Source organism: Manacus vitellinus, unplaced genomic scaffold, assembly GCF_001715985.3.
Source record: "Manacus vitellinus isolate BGI_N305 unplaced genomic scaffold, ASM171598v3 scaffold_1_pilon, whole genome shotgun sequence".
Lineage (NCBI taxonomy): Eukaryota > Metazoa > Chordata > Aves > Passeriformes > Pipridae > Manacus > Manacus vitellinus.
The window spans coordinates 48,791,369-48,812,789 of record NW_021939396.1 but is presented as its reverse complement, the minus strand read 5'-3'; the positions used below and the strand labels follow the sequence as shown (position 1 = coordinate 48,812,789).

Genomic DNA, 21,421 nt, shown 5'->3' with positions numbered 1-21,421 from the left:
TTATTTAAGACTCTACTTAAGTAAAAGAGATGGAATGGGATGTTGTGGAATTTGACACATGCCCACAGCTACAGGATGCTGTAACTCTCATAACTTCAGTGGAAAGTCTAGAAAGCTATTTTTTCTGCCATGTCAGGTTCTAAATTAATATTTCAGCTTTCCCATTCAGAAAAACAAACAAGTCTTTGGCACTATGCAATTCTAATTAGGAGAAGACAGAACTAACATTTCCCAAGAGTCTCTCTCCCAAGAACAATGTGACTAAATACATGTGGATACTCAGTGCTGCAGAGATTCTGAGACTTGCAGAGCTCCAAGAGGTTTGAAATATGTACTTTGATATTCAAATAGAGGTTAAGTGATTTGAAATTAGCTGTGGAAATTATCTCATTAAAGCTAGATATAAATATGTGTAAATTTAAGTGCTAAAATAATAAAAGAATACAAAAGATTTTACTGTTAACACTGTATCTCCATTTTATGTACAGAATAAACAGAGGCAGCACGGAACTTGAAACTGTATTGGACTTGATATACCCATAAAAACGCTGAAAATGTTGTTTAGATTTTTATGCCCCACCTGTGAGCTACACGGATTGTACTGCAATGAGAGCAGAGAAACAAGATGTTTAATTGTTTTCATTTCCCTACATCTTTCTGAATTCTTAAAAAGCAATTTGCATGTCATTAAGATTTCTAAGGTGCCAGTAGAGATGATACACTGTGAAGGAGTGGATCAGGAATTTGTAATAGAATCCAGGAGTCCATCCACTGAAGCCCCTATCTTCTCTAATGAAAGGTGTACATTATAGCCCAGAATATACAGCTCAGTGGCACTGCCATTGGCGCAGCACTCTGGGGGAAGAAAAGCTTTTATTATCATTCCCATTTTTCATTCTACCTGTTGCAGGTTTGGCCAGTTTCCTGAGCCATGATACAGTTCCTATGACTGTACAACTTCTTGCTGGCCATACTTTCTATCCTCAGGAGCCACGACCAAAAGCCCACACACTGAGTGTAGCTGAGCAGCTCCCAGTGTGGGAGATGAAGAGGATTGTGAACTTACTCCATAGTGCAGCATAAGGCAGGAAGCAGCAGCTCCACAGGGAACAAGTAGCCAGTGGGGACAATGAAGGGATTTCAGGTAGAATCAAGGCAACGAGGTGAGGAAGAAGATACTAGTGAACCATCGTAGAGAAAAGCCTGGGACCTGCTGGCCTCATCCAGACCTTATTGTTACACCCATAAGGGGGATGACCCCAGCAGGGGAGGAGGATCTGGAAAGTTCTCAGTTGTGTTGCATGGCGAGAGGGTGGAAAGTGGTTATAACAGAACTGAGAGGGTTAATATTTCTGTCAAGTGCAAATGCACAAAATAAAATGGACTAATCACTTTTATTGAAAGCTAAATTTACAGTGTAGAGCAAAATATGTATTTGCAGTGATGTCACAGTGCATTCCACCTATTAGATCTCAGGTGATAGAAATTGTTCTGATGTAATATTCAGGGACATTGATTGCACATTTCTGTGCTCTTGGACACATGGTGTGACTCTTGGGGATGGTCCTGTTCAAGGCTGGGAGCTGGACTTGATGGTCCTTGTGGATCCCTTCCAACTCAGCATGTTCTTTGATTCTGTGAAAGAAGACAAGCCTATTAATTATTCCTAGAGGTAACACGGTTTAATTTAGAAACAAAAAGTTGGATCTTGGAGATGCATTGTTTATATCTACTTAAATGCCTCATGAGGTCATGTTCTTAATGTAGTATTTTATCTTAAAAAAGACGATAAAAAAGTAACACTTTGTCAACAGAACAAAGAAAATACATATTTATTGAATTGTAACACACGGTATGGCTTTGTAGAGTCTTGCTAGATTGTCATTAAACAGAAATATCTGTATTACATATACCTTGGCTCGGCATTAAAAAAAAAAATGGAACCCATAAAATATTCACATTCTTTTACCATGGCAAGATCAATACAGGAACTGGTCTTCCTTAGTTTCTGACTCATGACACAATATTTTTTTTTTGTTCTCCTAAATCTGATTTAAGTAAGGAAACAGGTTCCTAGAAATAATTTTGAGTTGGAATGCTGTTTCTTTACAGAATTTAGTGAAGATACTTTAAAGGGAGAACTCTCAGTTTGAAGCTGCTGTCATCATGTCTTTGCACAGAGATAGTACAGGGTATCGGTATCTGTCTCTGTCTCTCTCCCTCTTCGATGTTATATTTATAGAATCCCCCTGGCCATAAAAGGTATGGACTGGGGCTCTGACATTCCACTGACTGCAGGCATTATTTTTGTTCTGGACCTTGAGGTCTAGTCCTTACCCCTCATCCTAACTACCTCTTTCTTTGCTGGCTTCATTGTTGCTGTATTTTTGTGCTATTCACCACTTGAGAGCTATTTCATTTGCTGCCATTCATTTGGGTCCTGGTAAGTGTTTCTTTATGCCAGAAGGCTTTATGTGTTCAATTATTTTTAATCTGAATCTGTAATGCCGAGCTCCCTTTATTCTTCTAAGCTCAGCAGTTATTTGAGGGACTTGTGGATACGAACTGAAAACATCTGAGGATTCAGCTGTGAAAAAAACCAAAGTAGTGCAAAAGCTTTTTTATTATCACTCAGCTATTATTGTATACTGTCACAGTACTCTCAAATGAAGCATGGCTTACTGAGATACAGGAGGAGTTTGTCATGTAACCTCCTTTGGGTTTACAAAATGTGTAAATAACCTAAATATTTTCTAGTTGCATAGGATGTCTTGTGATTTTAAAACCATTGACTGAGCTGAAGGAAATGTTATCTTTTTTTTTTTCCTTCTCAGCAGAGTTGGTTTTTTTTAATCTATTTCACTATTTCACTGATTTGTGGAGTAGATCCTTAAACAATTACATAGACTGGTAAACAGTGCAGTAGGTTAAGACAAGTAAAATCACTTCCTTTAGTGTGTTGCTACGACCTATGGACAAGTACAGAACTGTCTGTCTGCTCAATAGTCATTTTAAAAATTCAATTGAATAACTGCTAACATGTAGCTCCAAAAACTGCATATTCACCTAACTATGGCCACTAAAATTTGTAGGCAAAGCTCTGCAGATATGAAATGCTACACAGAGCTTGAGAGGAAGTGTTGCCATCACACTGAAGGGGCCTGGTTAATGGACACAGTCAAAGTGGGTGTAGGTAGCATGGATTTTATAAAACTTGAGAGATGAGAGTCAATCTGATAATCACACAGTGCTCTAAATAGGAGCAAAGTTCTTAGAAGGGTCTGAGTTTTTGTCATCTCTGACAGTGTCACTCTGATCAGACTAGTGTAACCAACTTATTCCGACCTATGAGCAAGTCTTGATGTTTCAGAAGAAATATAAAACATTACTCATAGTGTGATAAAATACCTATAAAAGGAGTTTCCTCTTATAAAATGTGAGTCAGTGTCGATCTTTGATTTGAACCAGGAAAGATGACGTTGTGCTCAGGTCCTGCCTTACTGCCTTAGTTCTTATTCCTATCATAGACTCTTAATCCTTAGGACAGTGAAGTCCAGACCTTATGAGTTTGAAAGAAAAAGGTTTCCTTTGTACGTGTTAGCCTGTTCTTTTGATAAGATGTAGATGAAGTGCCTCATTTAACTTCTTAAAGGGCAACAAATGCAGAGCTTTGTGGTTTTAGATCACCTTCCTTACTTCAAAGCCTGAAAGGTCTGTGGGATTCCCTGAGCAACAGGACTGAATGGCTTTAGTATAGTGCCTGTTGTATGTGTGATGAATCCAACCAATGCTGCAGACAAAGCTGGTGGAGACAAAAGGAGACAACTGTGGTACTCTGCATAAGGAAAACAGGATGTTCTCATGTTCGTTTCCCTTTCAGCATGCAAGACAATACTAATCCATACGCCTTAACATTGCTAAGCAGAGATCACCACCATTGCAAATCCTAAACCTAGCTCACCAGATCTGGGAGAGAAAGCAATGAAGAAAAATAAATCTTCTGAAACTAGGAAAAATAAGAGAAATTATATTCTACTGGTAGTTAACAAAGTGAAATAAATAGCAACACAAACTATTGACAAGTATTAGAAACAATAATACTAGACAGAATAATTGTGTTCTTTTAGACTGACATGAAAAAATAGATAGCACGAGGAAAAAGGGAATTAAAGAGGAACATCATTTTTTACCATAGAGAACAGTTGGCTAACACTTTCCCATTCCTCCCTATTCCTTAGATAAAAATAAAGGAAATGCATAAACTGGTCTCCTTGAAGTCACTGTTTCACTGTGATGAGGATATCATCAATTTCTTTTACATAAAGACTTCTGAAATGAGTTTCTCACTTGTTGACCTTCTGCAAACAAATTATCTACCCTGTTATCCTACAGAGAACATCTCCCTTGAGAGACCCTGCAAGTTTTCCTCTTTGTTGTTTTTTTGACTGGTTGCTTGGGTTTTTTTGGTTTTGATTTTTCATAATTTATCTTGGTTAGGGTGAGTACCTTATCAGTTATTAAAGAAAATAGTTTGCAGTTTCTTGACTTGCTGTCAGAACCAAATACTAAAGAAAAAGACAAGGACTGAAATACAGGAAGCATAAAAAACGTAGGGAAAGAAACCCACAGAATCACAGAATATTCTGAGCTGCAAGGCACCCATAAGGATCATAAAAGTCCAGCTCCTAGCCCTGCACAGGACAGGCCCACTCAAATATCTTGATTTTCATGAAGTCATGGTTGCTCTCCAGTTCTGTAAGTGTATTTTATGTAAAAAATTAGATTTTTTTTTTATTAAGATGAATTAAAAAAGAAGCAGAACAAGTCTCTTATTGTTGTGATTGATATTTAAACACCCAATAACAAACACCTCTCACCATTGTTTTTGGATCTTTTTAAAATCATTCTAAACATTCCTCATTGTAGCTCATCTCTATTAATAATCAGGTATCTTTTCAGGGATACTCCTAGACATGTTGTAAGCCTAAAGAGAAGAGACAGAAAGGTTATCATGTGGATTAGTAGAGGCAAACGTGCATATCAAATAAGAAAAAGTCAGTTTTAACAACAGCAAAATAAAACAAATGCAAAATAGAGTTTGAATTGACAGCTTAAAAATAAACAAACAAGGGAAATCCTTTCTGCACTCAACCTTCCTCCCATTTTGAGAGGGGAACTACCTCTCACCTGATCAAATTTCCTAGTACAAGTAACTGCAAGACAATCCACTGATGACTGTGCAAACTGAAACTTAGATGGGGCTATTTTATGGAGGAAGTTTCTTGACAATCTTGAACACGACATTCTAGGTTAAAAAAAGGGTTCATTTGGATTAAGGAGCATGATATTATTTTACCCACTGCATATAGATTGTATCCCTGATTAAACTGTGAAGGTATGATAAGCCCTTTTAAATTGAACGCTAGTATTACATACAAAATAAGCAATGTAATATACACGTTTACAGGAAAACTGACAGCCTTCTCAATCCTAATGTTTTTATTCATTGTTAAAATACTAACTGGAATATTAAATTGAATCTGAAAATTGGATTAAAATAATGAAATGTTCATATATTTTTATTTCAGCCTATGTAACCTTGTTAGAATTGCTCACGGCTTTAAAATAATTTATTACTGTATTGTAATTGAACAAAATTATTTACACTATCTCTGAAGAAGCCAGGGACACAAAGTTTCATTAGTTTGCAGTAATGAGTGGAGAAGTTAAGCACGTAAAACTTGAATAGTTGGCAGTAACAGGAAGGCCAACTACAAATGAAGGGACATATTAGTGTAAAGGTTTCTGGTCATGATGGATGATATATGAGCATCTTGAAATTTAAAGATGAATCTATCTGAAAGTTGGTCACCTCATAAAAAGATAACCCTGAATTCATTGCAGTTGATTTTACAAACCATTTTAGTTCGTATGAAGTTACGTATTCTTTGTATGCTACTCAGGAGTTTCCTTGACAATAGTCCTCATGTTTGATCTGTTCTTTTTCAGACACTATCCTGTTTATTAACATTCAGAGTGTGCAGTGAAAAGCAAAATTAGCAGACACCCATGATGTCTTTACCTTTCTACCAAAGACACCACGAGCACTATGACCGTGCGTACCGCCATAAAGCACTGACATCCACTGTAAGCCAGTACCAAAAGGAAACAAAGAGTAAAGCTGCTGTCTATGCTCAAGGATCGACAGCTTATGCCAGGGGCTCTGCAGCCTATCGCCATGCCTCTGCAGCAGGCTTCAGCCTCGACTCCTCAGCTGCATACAGTCATGGCTCCTCAGCCTACGACCTGGAGTCGGCAGCCTACAGCTATGGATCCACAGCCTATGATCACTCTGCTGCACAAAGCAAAAGATCTGCTGCCTACAGTCTTGACTCCGAATCCCTCAGCAGGAGCTCAGCTGCCTACAGCCATGCATCTGAATCCATCAACAAGCTGGCTGCAGCCTACAGGCTGGGATCTGAAGCCTACAGTTTAGGGTAAGTAGATCCATCTTTGAAACAGTGTTCCAGTACAAAAATGTCCAACCAACTCCCATTGAAATCAATGGCAAACTCTACTCCTCTTCCACATAAATTGTCCCTGTAGCTCGATGTTAATGTGTTTTCCTGGTGTGGTGTCTTTCGTTTGGCTTTGGGAATGGCAAGGACTGTGGTCAGCTTAGTTTGTTGGACTAATTCATGTGTGATGGTTGGACTGGCATAATAAGAGCACTGGCAATGCTGGTGTGGCTGAATAATGACATATTCACGTTCCAAAATGATTAGGCATGAGCCACCTCTCCTTCCAAGTTGTTTAGCCATATTAGAACAGCTGAATTTAATATGAAGCGTTGAGACAGCTTTTGGGTTGATGCTGTCTCTTACCTGACCAGGATGAAGCAGTAAAAGGACTCAAAGCTGTTCATGCAAGTTTGAGCTGACCTGTCCATATATCATTAATTCTTCTTTGCCCTAACAATTTCACTTTTATGCTGACTGATTCAAGAAATTGAAATTTACACACTGTATATTGGTTAAGGCATACTATTTCCAAAGCAGGAATATCCTGAAGTGTCCATCTTGCATGAGAAGAGCTGCTATGCTTAGCTGCCATGTTTTTCTGCTTATTTAAGATTATAAATATTGCTTAAGCAATTACATTAGCAGAACATTTTTGATATAGTAGCCTTATATTATTTGTATGCATATATCTCAGAGATTTACAGAAATTAGGAGAGTATTAAAGTAAGATTAGAACAGCTGTTAGCAACAAAGGAAATGATCAACAAATTATAGCCCAAAACATCTGCTTGCTGTTATATTAATATAAAATTTAGAGTATCATTAGAAGAACTGATCAAGACTTGTCAACCAGACTGCCCAGGGAAGTAGTGGAATCATCATCCTTGGAAATGTTCAAAAAACATGTGGAGCTGGCACTTAGGGACATGGTTTAGTGGTGTGCTTGGCAATGCTGGGTTAATGGTTGGACTTGATGATCTTAGAGTCTTAATGATTCTATGATTCTACAGCTGACTGTCTCAGGCTGGGTAATGTCCAGTCTTTGCTGTTGAAACAATTTCACTTGCGCAGATAATTAACCACTTAGTGAAGCAGTGAGAACCTCATTTATAATCTGCTGGTGAAGGGAAGCAAACTGGACGTGCTGAGACTGAGAGTTATGCTTCCAAAGAGAGTTGTGTAGGGCAAAATATCCCAAATTTCTTCAGTGATGCAGTTATGTCTGTGGTCTGTTGCTGTCCCTAACCCAAAGCCTCCTTCTTGTTACAGAAAAGATTCCCATAAAAAATAGGAACATTACTTGAAGTCGTAAAAAATTATTATTCAAAAAAGCTGTTTCTCAGTCCCAGTTACAAGCACTTCAGTTGTCACATGAGTGTCTTCTGAAACCTGTATATTTTGAATAAGAAGAACTCTAATGTCAGCAAAGTAGCATTAAAAGAAATGAAATTGCTTGATTGGGAGAGAACTTACAACATTTCCAGGTTTCCTTAGGTTTTGTTCAAGATAATAGCTTTTGATTTAAAATAGTATATTTGCACATATAGTACTCCATAGTACAAAACTTGCCAGTAGTTTCATGTGCTATCCTGGTAATCAGAGATAAGAATGTCTCAGCTGTAACTTCTTTTTCTTTTCTGTGGTTCTGTCATTGTGTTGGAGGCTTGAGAAACACGATGCTGCTATGTAAGATGAGGGCTCTAGAGATTAGACACCTGTGATTCAAATCTCCCTGTACAAAACTTAATTAACATATGAGAGGACATGTTTCTGAATGAAAATCTCAATATTTAATATGGTTTTAATATGGTTTTATGGTTAATATCGCCTTTATGTTAGTATTTACTTTGTTCTTGCAGCCCGTTTTTTTGCAATTTGCAAGAGGTAAAGTGGAACAAACAATGTGACTCTACAGTTAAATGTAGTGCCAATTTGAAGTAACTCTTTCCAAGTTTGTGCTGTCTTCCCCAGATGGCCTAAAACACTTCAAGAAGTAACATGGAAACAAAAAGTTTTACTAAAATAAATCGGGCAAATGAAAAACTTTCTGTTTTCACCTCTATGAAAGTAATGGTGCAGGAAAAAAAAAAGAAAACAATAAAAAGGAAATGGGTCTTCAATTTTTTTCAATTTTTAAGAAGTAGAAGGGGCCTTGAATATAAATATCTAAATGACCTCAAGTGATGTTCATTTGAAACAAGAATAGACACATGAATCCAAATCCAGGCAAAATTTTTCAGCTAACAGTTGATTATTGAGTATCACTAGATAGTAATGTCAAATATACACTTATGTATAATGGATACAGTTTTGTGGATAAACACCAACAAGCCCAACAGGAAAATTCAAATACTAAGCTTTTATTCAGGTCACTTCTTATTTTGATATAAAGTAGCCTCTGCTATACTTTAGTATTTTTGCAAAATCTAAGTTGCGTCCTTTTCTGTAGTCACCGTACAGAAAAGTGTTCATGAAGCAACAGTGTTGATGTGCAGATTGTGCTATGTGAGGATTTTATCACAGGGAAAATAGTGGAGAAGGACTAGGGACTAGGTAACCTGCAAGACCTTGATCTGGACCCAATTCTCTGACATTGAGGTCCCACTTGAGTGGAAAATGCCCAGAGCATGGACACAGACAACTTGAAGGAGCCACAGCTTGCTTTCTCATGAGGACAAAAAAATCTCCATGTGCAAGTAGACTCCTCCCCCACATTTCAAGTCTTCTTCACACCATGACAGCTTGAAGAAGTAAAAGGACAAAAATGAAAACTGGCAAAAGCAAGAGCAAGTATGCAATCTTGCAGCTTTGCTGATTACAGTTTGCAAAACTGCAAAACCCTTGGCTCCTATAAGAAAGTGCGTCTCACTGTGTAAAGATTGCCCCTTCACACCCAGCCCTCCTCACCAGCTCCCAGGACTGCTTGTAGCTACACACTGCTTCTTTGGCTTCAGCAGAGGCAGAAGAAGGGGAGTGTGCTGCTTCCCCTGAGGTGTGGGCAACATCTATGCAGGTGAGGGGTGGCAGCTCTCTTGCTTAATCCGATGTTGTGGCCATCCATCTTCTTCCCTATCCAGTCCTCAGGGGATGCCAGCATGGGCAGGTTGGCTCCTGTGGGAAAACCTTCAACAGCAACGCTCCATCCTCCATGTGTTTCTGAGAAGCTTTGAGTCAGATAGCAAAAGCTGCTTTATAGCACTACAGGCCTGTCAAACGGGATTTCGGGATTAAACTCGTTTACCTCTTTTTTGGGAAGCTCAGTCATCTGCCTTTGCTTGATCTTTCACTGCTTTTCCGTGTGTTATTTTTCTGTCTAGTAACATCAGAAAATCCCATTGTGTCACAGAGAGATTATCTACCACCAAAAGGGCCAAACACTTGCTTAGAGGGAAAACAGAAGTTACCAGTGTGGCTCAGACGTTCGCATGTATTTTGCAGGTCAAATAAAACAGCAAAGAAGATGTGGTGTAATTCAAGTAAACCAGCCAGACAGCGGAGAGATGCCATACTAACTTACAATTAATTAGACTCCCAGACAGTGGGAGTAAATGTTCTTCTGAGCAATATTGTAACCAGGATCATGACAGGGCTGGGTAAATAATACGCTTTCAGAAACATGAGAGGACCATGATCTTGGCACTGTTCATCCTTTGGTTTATTATAGGTGAGGGTTAAGAAGGTGGCTTCCAGACGTCATAGTCAAGCATGGAATTTATTTTAATGAGACCTGCTATGTGGAAACAATTCCCCTTCAAATAAAATTGTTGTGGAAGCTGTGTTAGGGAACAGAATGATTATTGCCAGCAATATTGCCTGGACTTGTGACAAATCTGTCAACAACTTAAAATTAATATAGCTACTGGAGCCCATCTCTCATTTTTAAAGGCTGCCTTTAAAGAGCTCTTCTCAGAAAATCCTATTTTTTTTTTCCTTCCTGTAACTGGGTTTGTCAATCCACTATCTCCTCTGTAAAGTGAGTAAATTTAAAACACAGAGTATTAGGAAAGAAGTATCTGCTAGAAAGACAGCCTGGAAAATGCCTCTTGGCTAATGGACCTCATCCAGCAGCTACAGCTGGTACAGACATACCACCATTTCTTTATGCTGTTGGAATAAAGTGAGAGAGAGATGTAACAAAAGTATGCTGAGGACATGATTTTGTAGTGGTGTAAAAGAGTTTACAGGTGCCTTTTCATGCAGGACTGAAATAACTAAGGAATAGGGTGTTGTGGTCTGCTCCCAGAACACATTCTGGCACCATGCTCTGGGAGCATTCTGGCAGACAATTTCTACCTTCACTGGGTGCAGACTCTCTTTGTGCAGGGAGGGAACTCTGTCTCTTCATGCACAGAAACAAGGACAGTGATAATATAATCTCTGTCTGAGAATAAGAAATCAAAACAAAACCTCTGTTTGGGAGTTTCAGAAGCCCTGCATAATGTTGTTGTCTTTAGTTTTCTCTGTTGGACTAGGGGGGAAAAGCTAATAGCATCTGTTTTTTGCATCTCTGCAGAACATGACTTTAGCATTTACAACTCAGTGACTCTACTGAGAAAGTAGAAAAATGCTGGCATTGATATTTTAACATGCTGAAAAAACACCAAGAAATGAGGACAGTAGGCTTGGACCACCAACCTTGATAAGGCAATACAGATAGTACCTGACCTGGAAATAAATATACATATGCTAGCTAGGCATATCAAATGAGGCTGAAAGATGTTAAAAGGTCATGGTACTGTTCCTCCATATGAAACTAGAGAACGCTGATACCCTGCTCCTTCTCCTCCAGGGAGATTCTGTTCCACATATCAGGTAAAAGGTTGGAACATTTTAAAATAAAGGGCAAGATTTTAGAATCTGGTTCAAGAAAGCAGAGTCCTCCTTTGGACCACCTAAATAATGGTTGTAGACAGGATTTGGGTTTTGTGTTGTACAGTAGGAAACAGTAATAACACAAAAGGTAAACAGGGAAATAAACCTCATGATAGAATAGCATTTAATCTGTTTTCCTATCTAAAGAACTCTATTTGAATATGCATTTCTACTAACCTTCCTATAGCTCTGCCTGATCAAAAGCAAATGAGAGGATTTGGAAAGGAGAAACATTTTCTGCTGCTTCAAATTTATTTATTTCAACTCATGGCTTATGCAGTGCAATTCTAAAGAAGATTTTATAGTTACTCTGAAAACACCAGCTGGGTGCTCTGGTGTGGTCATGGAGCAATTAGAGATTTAGGAAGAACTGTGAAAGAAAGTGAAAATAAACCAGAAAGCATATTGTGCCAGTGTTTTAATCCAAGGTATGATGGTAGTTGAAATACCAGGTGCAGTTCTGATCATCTCATCTCAAAATGTACAGTCTGAAACTAGAAAAGGATCAGATATCTGCAAAGAGGGTAGGAGGAGGTGTGGAATGCTTTCTGTTGGGGGAAGGTAAGACGGTGGGGCCCTTACCTTGGAAAAGAGACGAACGTGTGCAAGTGATGTTAATGAGTGATGTGATAGATGTGCAGAGAGTAAAGAAAGAAAATTTTTCACCCAGTGTGGCATGTAAGCGCAGAAGAGATTATAAAGTGGCAGATAAAAACAGGTTCAAAAGAAAGTGCCACTTTCGTATACAAAATTGTAAGCTCACTGTTACAACCAGGATGCAACCTCTGGCTCAGGATGTCCCTAGTTCTTTACCTGAAACCAAAAGGTTTTATCAAGGGACTTTACTCTCCATTAACTTTCTTTTTACCCGTTCTTGACCAGGAACTGGAAAGTGGTCTAAAAGCACCACCAGCAATATTCAATGGAACACTTCTCAGCAATGTCTTCCTTAGTCCAGATCAACTTTCTGGAAGAGCAAATGACTGAAGGAAATTGATTGGAGTGTTGTGTTATTAATCTGAGAATAGCAGATAATTAGAGGATCCACATGGATCCATTATTCAGCTCACAATTATTATATGCACTTTGGATAACTGAGTGCTCTCTCTCCTGTACCACTCCAAAGTATTGCTCTTAGGAGATAGCACAACAACTCTTGCTTCAGCTGCCACTTCCAGGGAAAGGAGAGGAAAAGACATCTAGAAAGGTGATTTCCTGTTCCTGAGAACATACGCACAAGAACCGACCAAGGGATGCCACAGCATGAAGGATCCAGGAGTAATAACCTAGAAAATAATCAGGTGTCTGCAGCAAAAGTTCCTCAATGAAGAGACATTGTTTAGCAAACTCAGAAGTGAGTGACTATCAGCTGTGCATGTATGCTGTTTTTATCCTTGTCATCATACCTCAGTAAAAGTCCCAGTTCTGTTTCTATTTCTCAGGCTTCATTATGATAAAGATCTCTGGCATTAATCTGAAGGATTCAGGGGATATTTTTGTAAAGTGAGATGTGGAAGGCAGAAAAAATGAAGGTGAGATATTCAAATTCAAACACTTGGAGTGTTTAAGTAAAAAATACAACTGTCAAACAAAGACAGCCTATAGGAAGTCTTATTCTTTCCTTTTCAAATAATTTTAGAGTGTTGTAAGTGAAAGATAGGAAATCCCCACTATCATATAGGAATTGCATCAACATAATGCCAGCAGGGAGTGATGGGAGTGATGGCATGCCCCCCATTAATTCCCTATACAAGTACGTCATCTGGACTGTATATGAAAACTAAACAGTCAGCGAGGCCAAACTCTCCTTTAGGAACAAAGTGCTAGTCTGGATTTAACAGCACTGTAAATGCCTGAGCTGAAAGTTTTACCACATTTTTCAACTACTTTTATGAAAATAGAAACTTCTTGACATTTTAACTTAAGTTCAAATAGTACCATTCTCCTTCTTGATCTAGAAACAACCAGGAATCAAGTAGCCTTCCAAAAGGTCCTGCCTAAAGCCCTGAGGAAATCTGATGGCAGTCAGTGTCAAAATTCCAGGTTTGTCCCATTTTAAAATAGGACAGGAATAAAAGTCATCTGCTAAGTAAAGAATGGCAGCTCCTTACAGACTATAGGTCACTTATGAAAAGTAATGGAAGTAGTTTGCCTTTGATGTTTCACATCACTTATTTGATGATGAGTTCTCCCAGTACATTTGTGGTTTGCCCTAGTGATTGTACCACATCATTGTCCAATCCAGGAGTGAGGCCATTGCATATCCTGCTTCACAAAATCCTTTTTATAGTACTCTCTCTGGACTGTGCCCAAGTGTTTTCTGCATGGATTTCTGTCCCTAGAGCTGGATCTGCCTCTCTTGGACACCCTTCCACCAGTGCCTGGTGTCAGATCCCACAACATCTCTCTACTGTAGACGTGATCTGTGCCTTGTCTAACTCATTGGTGTCTAACGTGGAAAAGCCTTGGCCCCAGTCCTGTAGTGTGTACCACAGGCCCTCACTGGCTGTGCTTTTCTTTACATGGAAACCAGGATACAGGAAAAGGAGGAAGGAAGGAGAATCAGTGCATGGTTGTTTTTACCCCCTGTATCAAGCTCTTTTTGACAGTTGGGAACACAGAGGAGAGGAGCTGCCTCATTGCAATGCCAGGCAAGCTGAATACAGTTGGGCCTGATGAGATGGGAGCTAAAGGAAAGGAAACTCTTGCTGACAGTGCTGGAAGTGGCAGGGCAAAAAGATGAGGGCTGGAAAGCAGATGTGGGAGGGGATGTGACGTTAAAGCAAGGAACTAGATGGAGAAGGATAAAAAAATACATTAGGAAAGACATTAAGAGAACTAGAGAATGGGAGACTGATTTAGCAGGGACTGTGTAGGGAGAGAACTCTGAGCAAAAGGATGGGCACAAAGAAACAAAGGAAATAAAGACGGGAGAATGAAACCGGACCAGTGTGATCTTACAGACAATCTCAATGAATAGATTATTACTACATATTTGGGAAATTAAGCACTTTTATTGTGTTGGAGACACCTCTGAATCTTGGTACTTTTTCAGGGATACAGCCTAAGGAAAACATTAGCCCAAGGATATAATATCTGTAATGCTGCATTATACATGTGTAACATTCTCAGGGACCCAGTGCTAGCGTGAGTTTTGATTATATGTGTACAGCATGCTGTGTAAGATATCCAGGGTAAGGGAGGAAAGACAATCCCTGATAGTGGTACATGGCTGGGATAACGAGCCTTTCTGAGAAACTCTGTGCATTAATTCTTCTCCTGTATCTGAACATGTAAGTGGTGAGCTTATGCTGTGTAGAAAAATGTCCAGACCATCAGTGTGGTGATGTTGCAACAGGGATGAATAAACTTTGGGGATTTATAAAAGGCTGACAACTAATTAGCATATTCCGTAGATCTGGGAGTTAGATATGTGTTGCTTTGGGAAAGGAGAATGAAAGTGTTTGGAGCTTCGCTAACACAAGTTGCAACCATGTCAAAAATGAACCTAAAATGATTGCCTCAAATATGCTTCGCAGTCCTCAGAATCCCTCCCAGGCTGACGGGGGGGGCAACCTTCCCTCTGATTTGCTCTTCTTCCTTTCCACTCATTCTCCATTTCTCTGTGCTATGTTAAATGGTGCTACTTCACTCAGCTCTTCACTTCTACTGGATTGGAGTGGTTTGGGAGAGCAGTGGAAATGGCAACACTGGTGACTCTGCTGTACAATTTCTGCAGAGAAACTTAAATGCATAATTACTTTGGATATATTTGCACACCACCATTTTGTTTCAGAACCAGACAATTTCAGAACTGTAAATTTTGAAAATGTAGAGGTTATGAGTTCAGATGCATTCTTCAGAATTACTCAGTAATCTCAGTGACTTCAGGATCTATTAAAACTGGATTTATGAACTCTCCAAGCCCCAAACCAAGAGCTATTAAATGTACATTTCTATCAGGTATATTGTTTATTTTCTCTATAGATTTAATATCAAGGGGCATCAGTGGTATGTTTGTAATGATGAGTTTGTTAAAAGTACATTTGGTTATGTGTTTAATAACTCTGAAGCTATGGCTATAAAAATTTATAAACTCTTGCCTATAAAGCAAGACAGCAACATATTTTAGTACTTTAATTGTATTTTGGAGTTCTTCTTAACAGTTTTTTTTCCTCAATTTAACAATATAATTTTTATTTCAGACTGAAAAACTCCAATTTAATGATTGAAGATCAATCCTATAAGATGAGTCCCAAAGCAAAGAGAGCAAAACAGAATTTGACATCTGAGGACAAAGAGAACGAAGCCATGGACTATTCAGTGCCCATATTCACAGGACGGTATGTTTTATTTTGTATATTATTTCTGACATTTTATTAACAAATTATAAAATAACGAATCCTTTAATCTATTTTTACACTCATGGGTCTCATAGTGATAGTTTGCACTTCACGTGAGTGATAAAAAGATAAGGAGAAGTCAACTGACTGGCAGAAAATCAGACACTGATCATCCACAGCCAGGACGAATGAACCTATGTGTCAGGACTGTGTTTTGAACACATTGTCAGGGCCACTTTCTATGAAATGAAAATATAATTATAACCCTACTTATTGGGAACTTGACAAGCATGTTGTCCACATTATTTAGCTTATTCTTTTGTTTTGAAGACTTACTCTGTAATCAAATGTCTCTTACCAAGCATTAAACATAGAAACAACAAAACAATGTGCTAATGTCTTGTCCTGGCAAAGGGAAAACCTGGAATGAAACCAAACACCCTCTCAAATCCATTGTAATTATTCATACTGATCTCACGTATTGGTGGTATTTCTTGTATGGTTACTACTGATGTAATACATCTTACTGCAGCAGTGTTCTCAGTAAAGCTAAATGTGAACTTTATGTGGAAACCAGAACCAACGTGAGCAAGGAGGATCCCCTGCCCTTTTTGGGGTATGGCATAGTGATTTTAGTAGGTATGTCCAACACTTCCAGCATAGTCAGTTTTTCAGATTAATACATACTGGGGTGTGGTGTGGAGAACTGGTTCCTGCTTAGAGGCCAGGAGAAAATTTTTTTGCCTATTTACGGTTGAACAGAAACCTCCCTACAACTTGTCTTTCCTCTGCACAGCAGGATTTTTCACGGGACCCTTCCAAGTTGTTTCCGGGAGCCCGTGCTTTTCTGTCTACTGCTTAGTCAACACCCAATGGCGCTTTTGCTTTGTATCCAAACTTGTGGTTTTGTATGAAACTGAGTTCCAGCTTGTCAGTGGAAGATATTATTGCTCGGGCCTTCTGAGCATTTATGATGCTTTTGTGATGAGACCAGCAGTTTTGGTTTTATTAACTCCCTCCCACTATCTCAGAGTAATTTTTGTCTCATCCCTTGTATATTCCTGTGTTGGATTCACTGCTCTTTGATCCAACCAACATTAAGAAACACAGTGTTGCCTTTTAAAAAAATTGCTCTGGAGTATCCTCTGTATCTTTTGTGATAGAAATACATAAATAGTTATGTGATAGTCTAAACAAAACTTGTAATAACATGTTCTCCATATTCTCAAGGCTTCTCACTACTTTTGCATGTCACACGGTGCTTATACCTATGTAGCAGTAGATTCCTCATCCTCCCATGTCCTCAAGCACAAATATCCCCCTTTTTTACTGTATCTTAAGTCTACAAAGGTAAAATTTACAGTGTTGGACAATAGTTGAAAAACACAATTTATAATTAGTACTTTGCTTTTTTACAGGCCCCTGTGATCTTAGCACATCATGTTAACATCTTAACAAATCTTAAGAAATACTTTCATTTTATTTTAATTTTTTTTTTCTTAATGCATATGGTAATATCTAACTCAATGTGATAGTGTGTAACTTCATTTATTTGTGTCTGTGCAGTAGTTTGGGATCCTACATTAAAAGATACTGTCAGATTCTTATATAATTGTTACTATTCTTCTTCTCTTCTTCATGTTGTTGATATCAATCTTACTTTTTGTACATGGCAATTCAGAAAGCTGTGTGTGCTTTTCTGCCACTGAAATGACCCAAAAAGTTTGTTTGATTACTTTTAAAATAAATGTTAAAAAGAGATTTTTAGGGTGCCCAACTCAACATGGCATGAAATGGTATCGGGTTTAGGCTTTTTTCTGTTGTCATCATGCTCATGACCACATGCCAAGATTGTGGAAGTTGCGTGCTACAATCCTGTCAGATATTTATTCTTGTTTGAAAGATAACAGCTGAAGGCCGCTGAACCATGTCCATGTTATATGTCATTCCCAAATTCCCCTGTGAAATTGATGTGTTGTTTCCCATGGGCAGATAGCTGTTAAAAAGGAATAGTTATTTATAAAGGTCAGCTCTCTGTGGGTTCATTGGAGCTCTTGCCCATGCTGCTGGATGACCTTCAGCGATGTGTCACCATTTCCATTATTTAGTTCTATTTCAGAACCTTCACGTTCTGCTGTAAAAAACTCCTTTGCTCAGATTATTCACTTTTACAACTGTTCCTCTTAAACACTTGGGCTAATCCTTGCAAAACAAAATTATGGACAACCAGGCAGCATTCTAGACAATAAAACACTCAGAGCTTGATTTAATGCCATAGATGCTAAAAATATTGAGTGTGGCTTGTGGAACTATTTGCAACCACTAATAAGTCTATGCCAAAGGACTGTAGATGGCAAATACCCTTAAAATTATATTTTGTGTGTGCCACAAAATGGAAGTTTGATCTTGTTATGTCTGCTTGAAAAGTGTTTTCTACTAAAACCCCTGAGACATGATTGCTGAATTAATTCTTAAATACTACCATATGCTGTCTTAGTACATTCATCATTTCAGGAAGCACATTTCTCTTTGATCTGGGAGGATTATAACAGGAAGAAATTATCAGAAAATCTAAATATTTAATGCTGTTGATCAAAAACACCTGCGAACCACAACTGCAGTTGACTAGGATGAGTCCTATATTAGTCTGAGGATATTCATCAGCTCCCAGAAGATGTTCAACTCCTTGAGGAATCAGTCCATACCGAGAAGTTGCTGAGATCTTAACTACTGTAATTAAGGAGGAAATAATATCAGTTTGCCTTTGAAGAAAAATGCCATGGATTCATTTAAACTGAATGTAGATAGTCATATTCATATTGATTAAACTGATTTTTAAAAATTGTTTTAAAACATCTTGGCCATATATACCTGTAGCTTCAGATTATAGTTTTAGGGGCAGCTGATGTGCCTACTTGAAGGGAATCTATCATTTCACTGATTCTTTAAGGATCATCTTCTTAATGCAGACCAAAACACAGGAAGCTGAGCTTGACATAGGTCAAAGCTCTGTGCTGTTAAGTAAGGTTTTTAGTCTTGTCAGCAATTTTTAAATGTAATTAAGTTTACAGCAAATTCGACTGCTTGGCTGTTTTGCATCTCACCAAACTGACTTCATAGCTAAGGGGCTGGACAGTTAATTGTGAGTTTAAATCCAAATTTTCTCGAGTATTGAGATGTGCTTTCAAGTGCATAATAGTGGCAATCTAAAAGAAAACAGAAAAAAATCATTCTTCCTAATATTTTTGCTTTGTAGTAAGCATTTTACTATAAAATAGAGAGGCTGTGCTTGAGTGCATTCTGGAAACCGAGGCTGCTGTCTCTACAGTGTTTGCAAGATGGCACTTAATAAGAACTTAAACAGAACCTGTTTTCAGTGTGTCATCTAATGTCACCTTAAAACAACTAAATTTAGCAGAAGGATATTAATGCTTCTTAAGTCAAGGAACTCTCATTGTGTATGCACTACTACAGCAGCTATAATGTCCTGATGATATCACAACAATATGACTGCAATGGTACATCCACATATGAGTGGGAAAACAGGACCAGACCCGTTGAGAGTAACTGTTCTTTGTGTCTCACCCCTGTAAAAAGTCTGAGGAGCAGGCTTCAAGAAGATCCTTAATCACCTTCTTGAAAGCACTACAAGACTGACTTTTCTACAAACAAGGAGAACTTTTAGTTATATACAGTTATGCGGGGGTTTTGTATAAACAACAAGTGAGGACATCGTTATACAGCTTCAGTTGTCTCCTGCCCCTTTGGTAGTGTTGTTATGAATGCTGCAGCCATAAATCAATAACTAAAGATCTCTGGGTGTGCCTTACCCTACTCTTTATGGTGATGGAAATGCAAAACCACAGCAGGATAATGGTTAAACTGAAAATGTGTGTGATATAGTTATACGAAGAGGTGCTGAAAATGGCTATGTCTTTAGATAGTGAAATAGTCTTTTTGCAGAACCTTCCATGTTTCTGCTTTGAATACATATGACACTGTAGTAGCAGAAATATGTTACAAAAGAGCGTTGGCCACTGTAGGTGGCTAATTTGATAGAAAGTATAAAGGAAATATATTCTCATCATTTTCTAATGAGATTCTCTTTTTTAAAAATTCTTTCAGAGAAGTGAATATCAGTGGGATCACAGACACTGAAGAAGAGAGAATTAAAGAAAGTGCTGCATACGTTGCCAAGAGGAACCTTTTTGCCACAGGTGAAGGAGTTAGTGTCAGCAAGGTGGCCAAGTCAACTTCTGAAGAGGAGCATCATGAAAAAAAATCAAGGAAAGTAGCGATCCGGGAGTCTGCTGAACGTGTGGCCATGAAAAAAACGGTAAAAGAGTAGAAATGAACATCTAGGCTTGTAAACAGTGCGGGTCTTTTTTGTTTGGTGTTTGTAAAGTGCTTAGCACACCAGGGCCTGATTTACTCCATGGGCAATTGCAATAACAGTAGTAAAAACCTCCAAGTATTTTCAATGGAAATCTTTTGAATTCCTTACAAGTCTTGTTGCCTGGGTGTCAGATGGATAACGAAAGAGGCACTGTGCCTGAGATAGGCACCAGGCACACTTCTGTTGTGCTGGGAGAAAAGGACAGAGTGGAGGACCAGGGTATGCTTTTTGGTCATGCCCACACTTGGTTAAACGGCACAGCATCATTCATCCAGATGATGGGGCAGCTGCTGGGCAGAGAATAAAGCTGTCAATATATGTATCTTGCCCATAAGTAGGTGGATTGGTAATTTCTGGACTTTACAGCCTCAGAACAAGCTTGTCCATGGTGTTCACCTCAGAGTTCTAATTATAGAGTGTAAATTAGGGCAGCATTAGGGTGAATTGTGGTAAATTATGTGTAAATTATGGAGGAACATCTGGAACTGAATCTCTAATTGTATGCATTATTGTCTGCTTTTTAAAAAATAATATTCAAAGCATACTTATAAGTATGTTATGACCAGACTGGCAGAACATATCAAGTTCAAATATGTTTTATTTAGCAAATTTATTACTATTTTGAGCAGAAGAATTTGTGATATAGTTATAAAATATCCTCATGACATAAGGTTGGGAAGGGTATAAACACTTTGAAGGACAAGATAAAAATTCAAAGTCATCTCAAAAATTGAGAAACAGTGAAGGTGAAATTTTATAACAACCAATGGAAATTACTACATATAGAAGGAAAAGATCAAATAAATGAGGAATGCCTGGCTAGGTAGAAGTACTTCAGGACCTGAGAGAAATTTAATGTCAGTCAGTCAATTGAACATCAGTCGTACAAAAATAAATGCCATTCTAGAGTATTACCACTAACACATAAAGGGCAGTTATTTAATTGTGTTGGAGTCTGTTGGACCTATGATAATGAGTAGTGACTGTTTGATGAATGTTGAGGACAAATAGAACCTGTCCAGAATCAAGAAAAAATTCCAAGGAAAAGAGATATCGTCCAGTTTATAAAAGACTGAGAGGATTATGAAATCTGTCTTCTTTTATTAATCTCAATACAGGAATTTTAATTCCCCAGATAGGTGAAAGTTAGGGCAGAAAAGAAATCATTTAGTTTGCAGAAAGCAAGATTTATAGCATATTAGTTATCCTGGGAAAGATCCCATCATGAGGAAAGGTTTGAGAGTAGGTCTGTCAGAGATGATTTAGGATACACAGTCTTGCTTTAGAGC

General features: G+C 38.3%; 1 protein-coding gene across 2 annotated transcripts in view; it reads left to right on the top strand.

Moving 5' to 3' along the window:
• The first annotated feature begins 2,340 nt into the window (after nt 1-2,340).
• Nucleotides 2,341-21,421, top strand: part of MYOM1 (myomesin 1) — a 71,800-nt gene continuing 52,719 nt past the window's right edge. Inside the window, exons 1-4 of one of the 2 annotated variants that reach the window (XM_018081179.1) lie at nt 2,341-2,443; nt 6,010-6,497; nt 15,599-15,736; nt 19,862-20,072. In XM_018081179.1, coding sequence (XP_017936668.1) covers nt 6,070-6,497; nt 15,599-15,736; nt 19,862-20,072 — 777 coding nt within the window. In that variant the 5' untranslated portion in view covers nt 2,341-2,443; nt 6,010-6,069. Of the gene's footprint in view, nt 2,444-6,009; nt 6,498-12,696; nt 12,748-15,598; nt 15,737-19,861; nt 20,073-21,421 lie in introns of those variants that run through there. The other variant, XM_025895910.1, reaches the window with a different exon arrangement.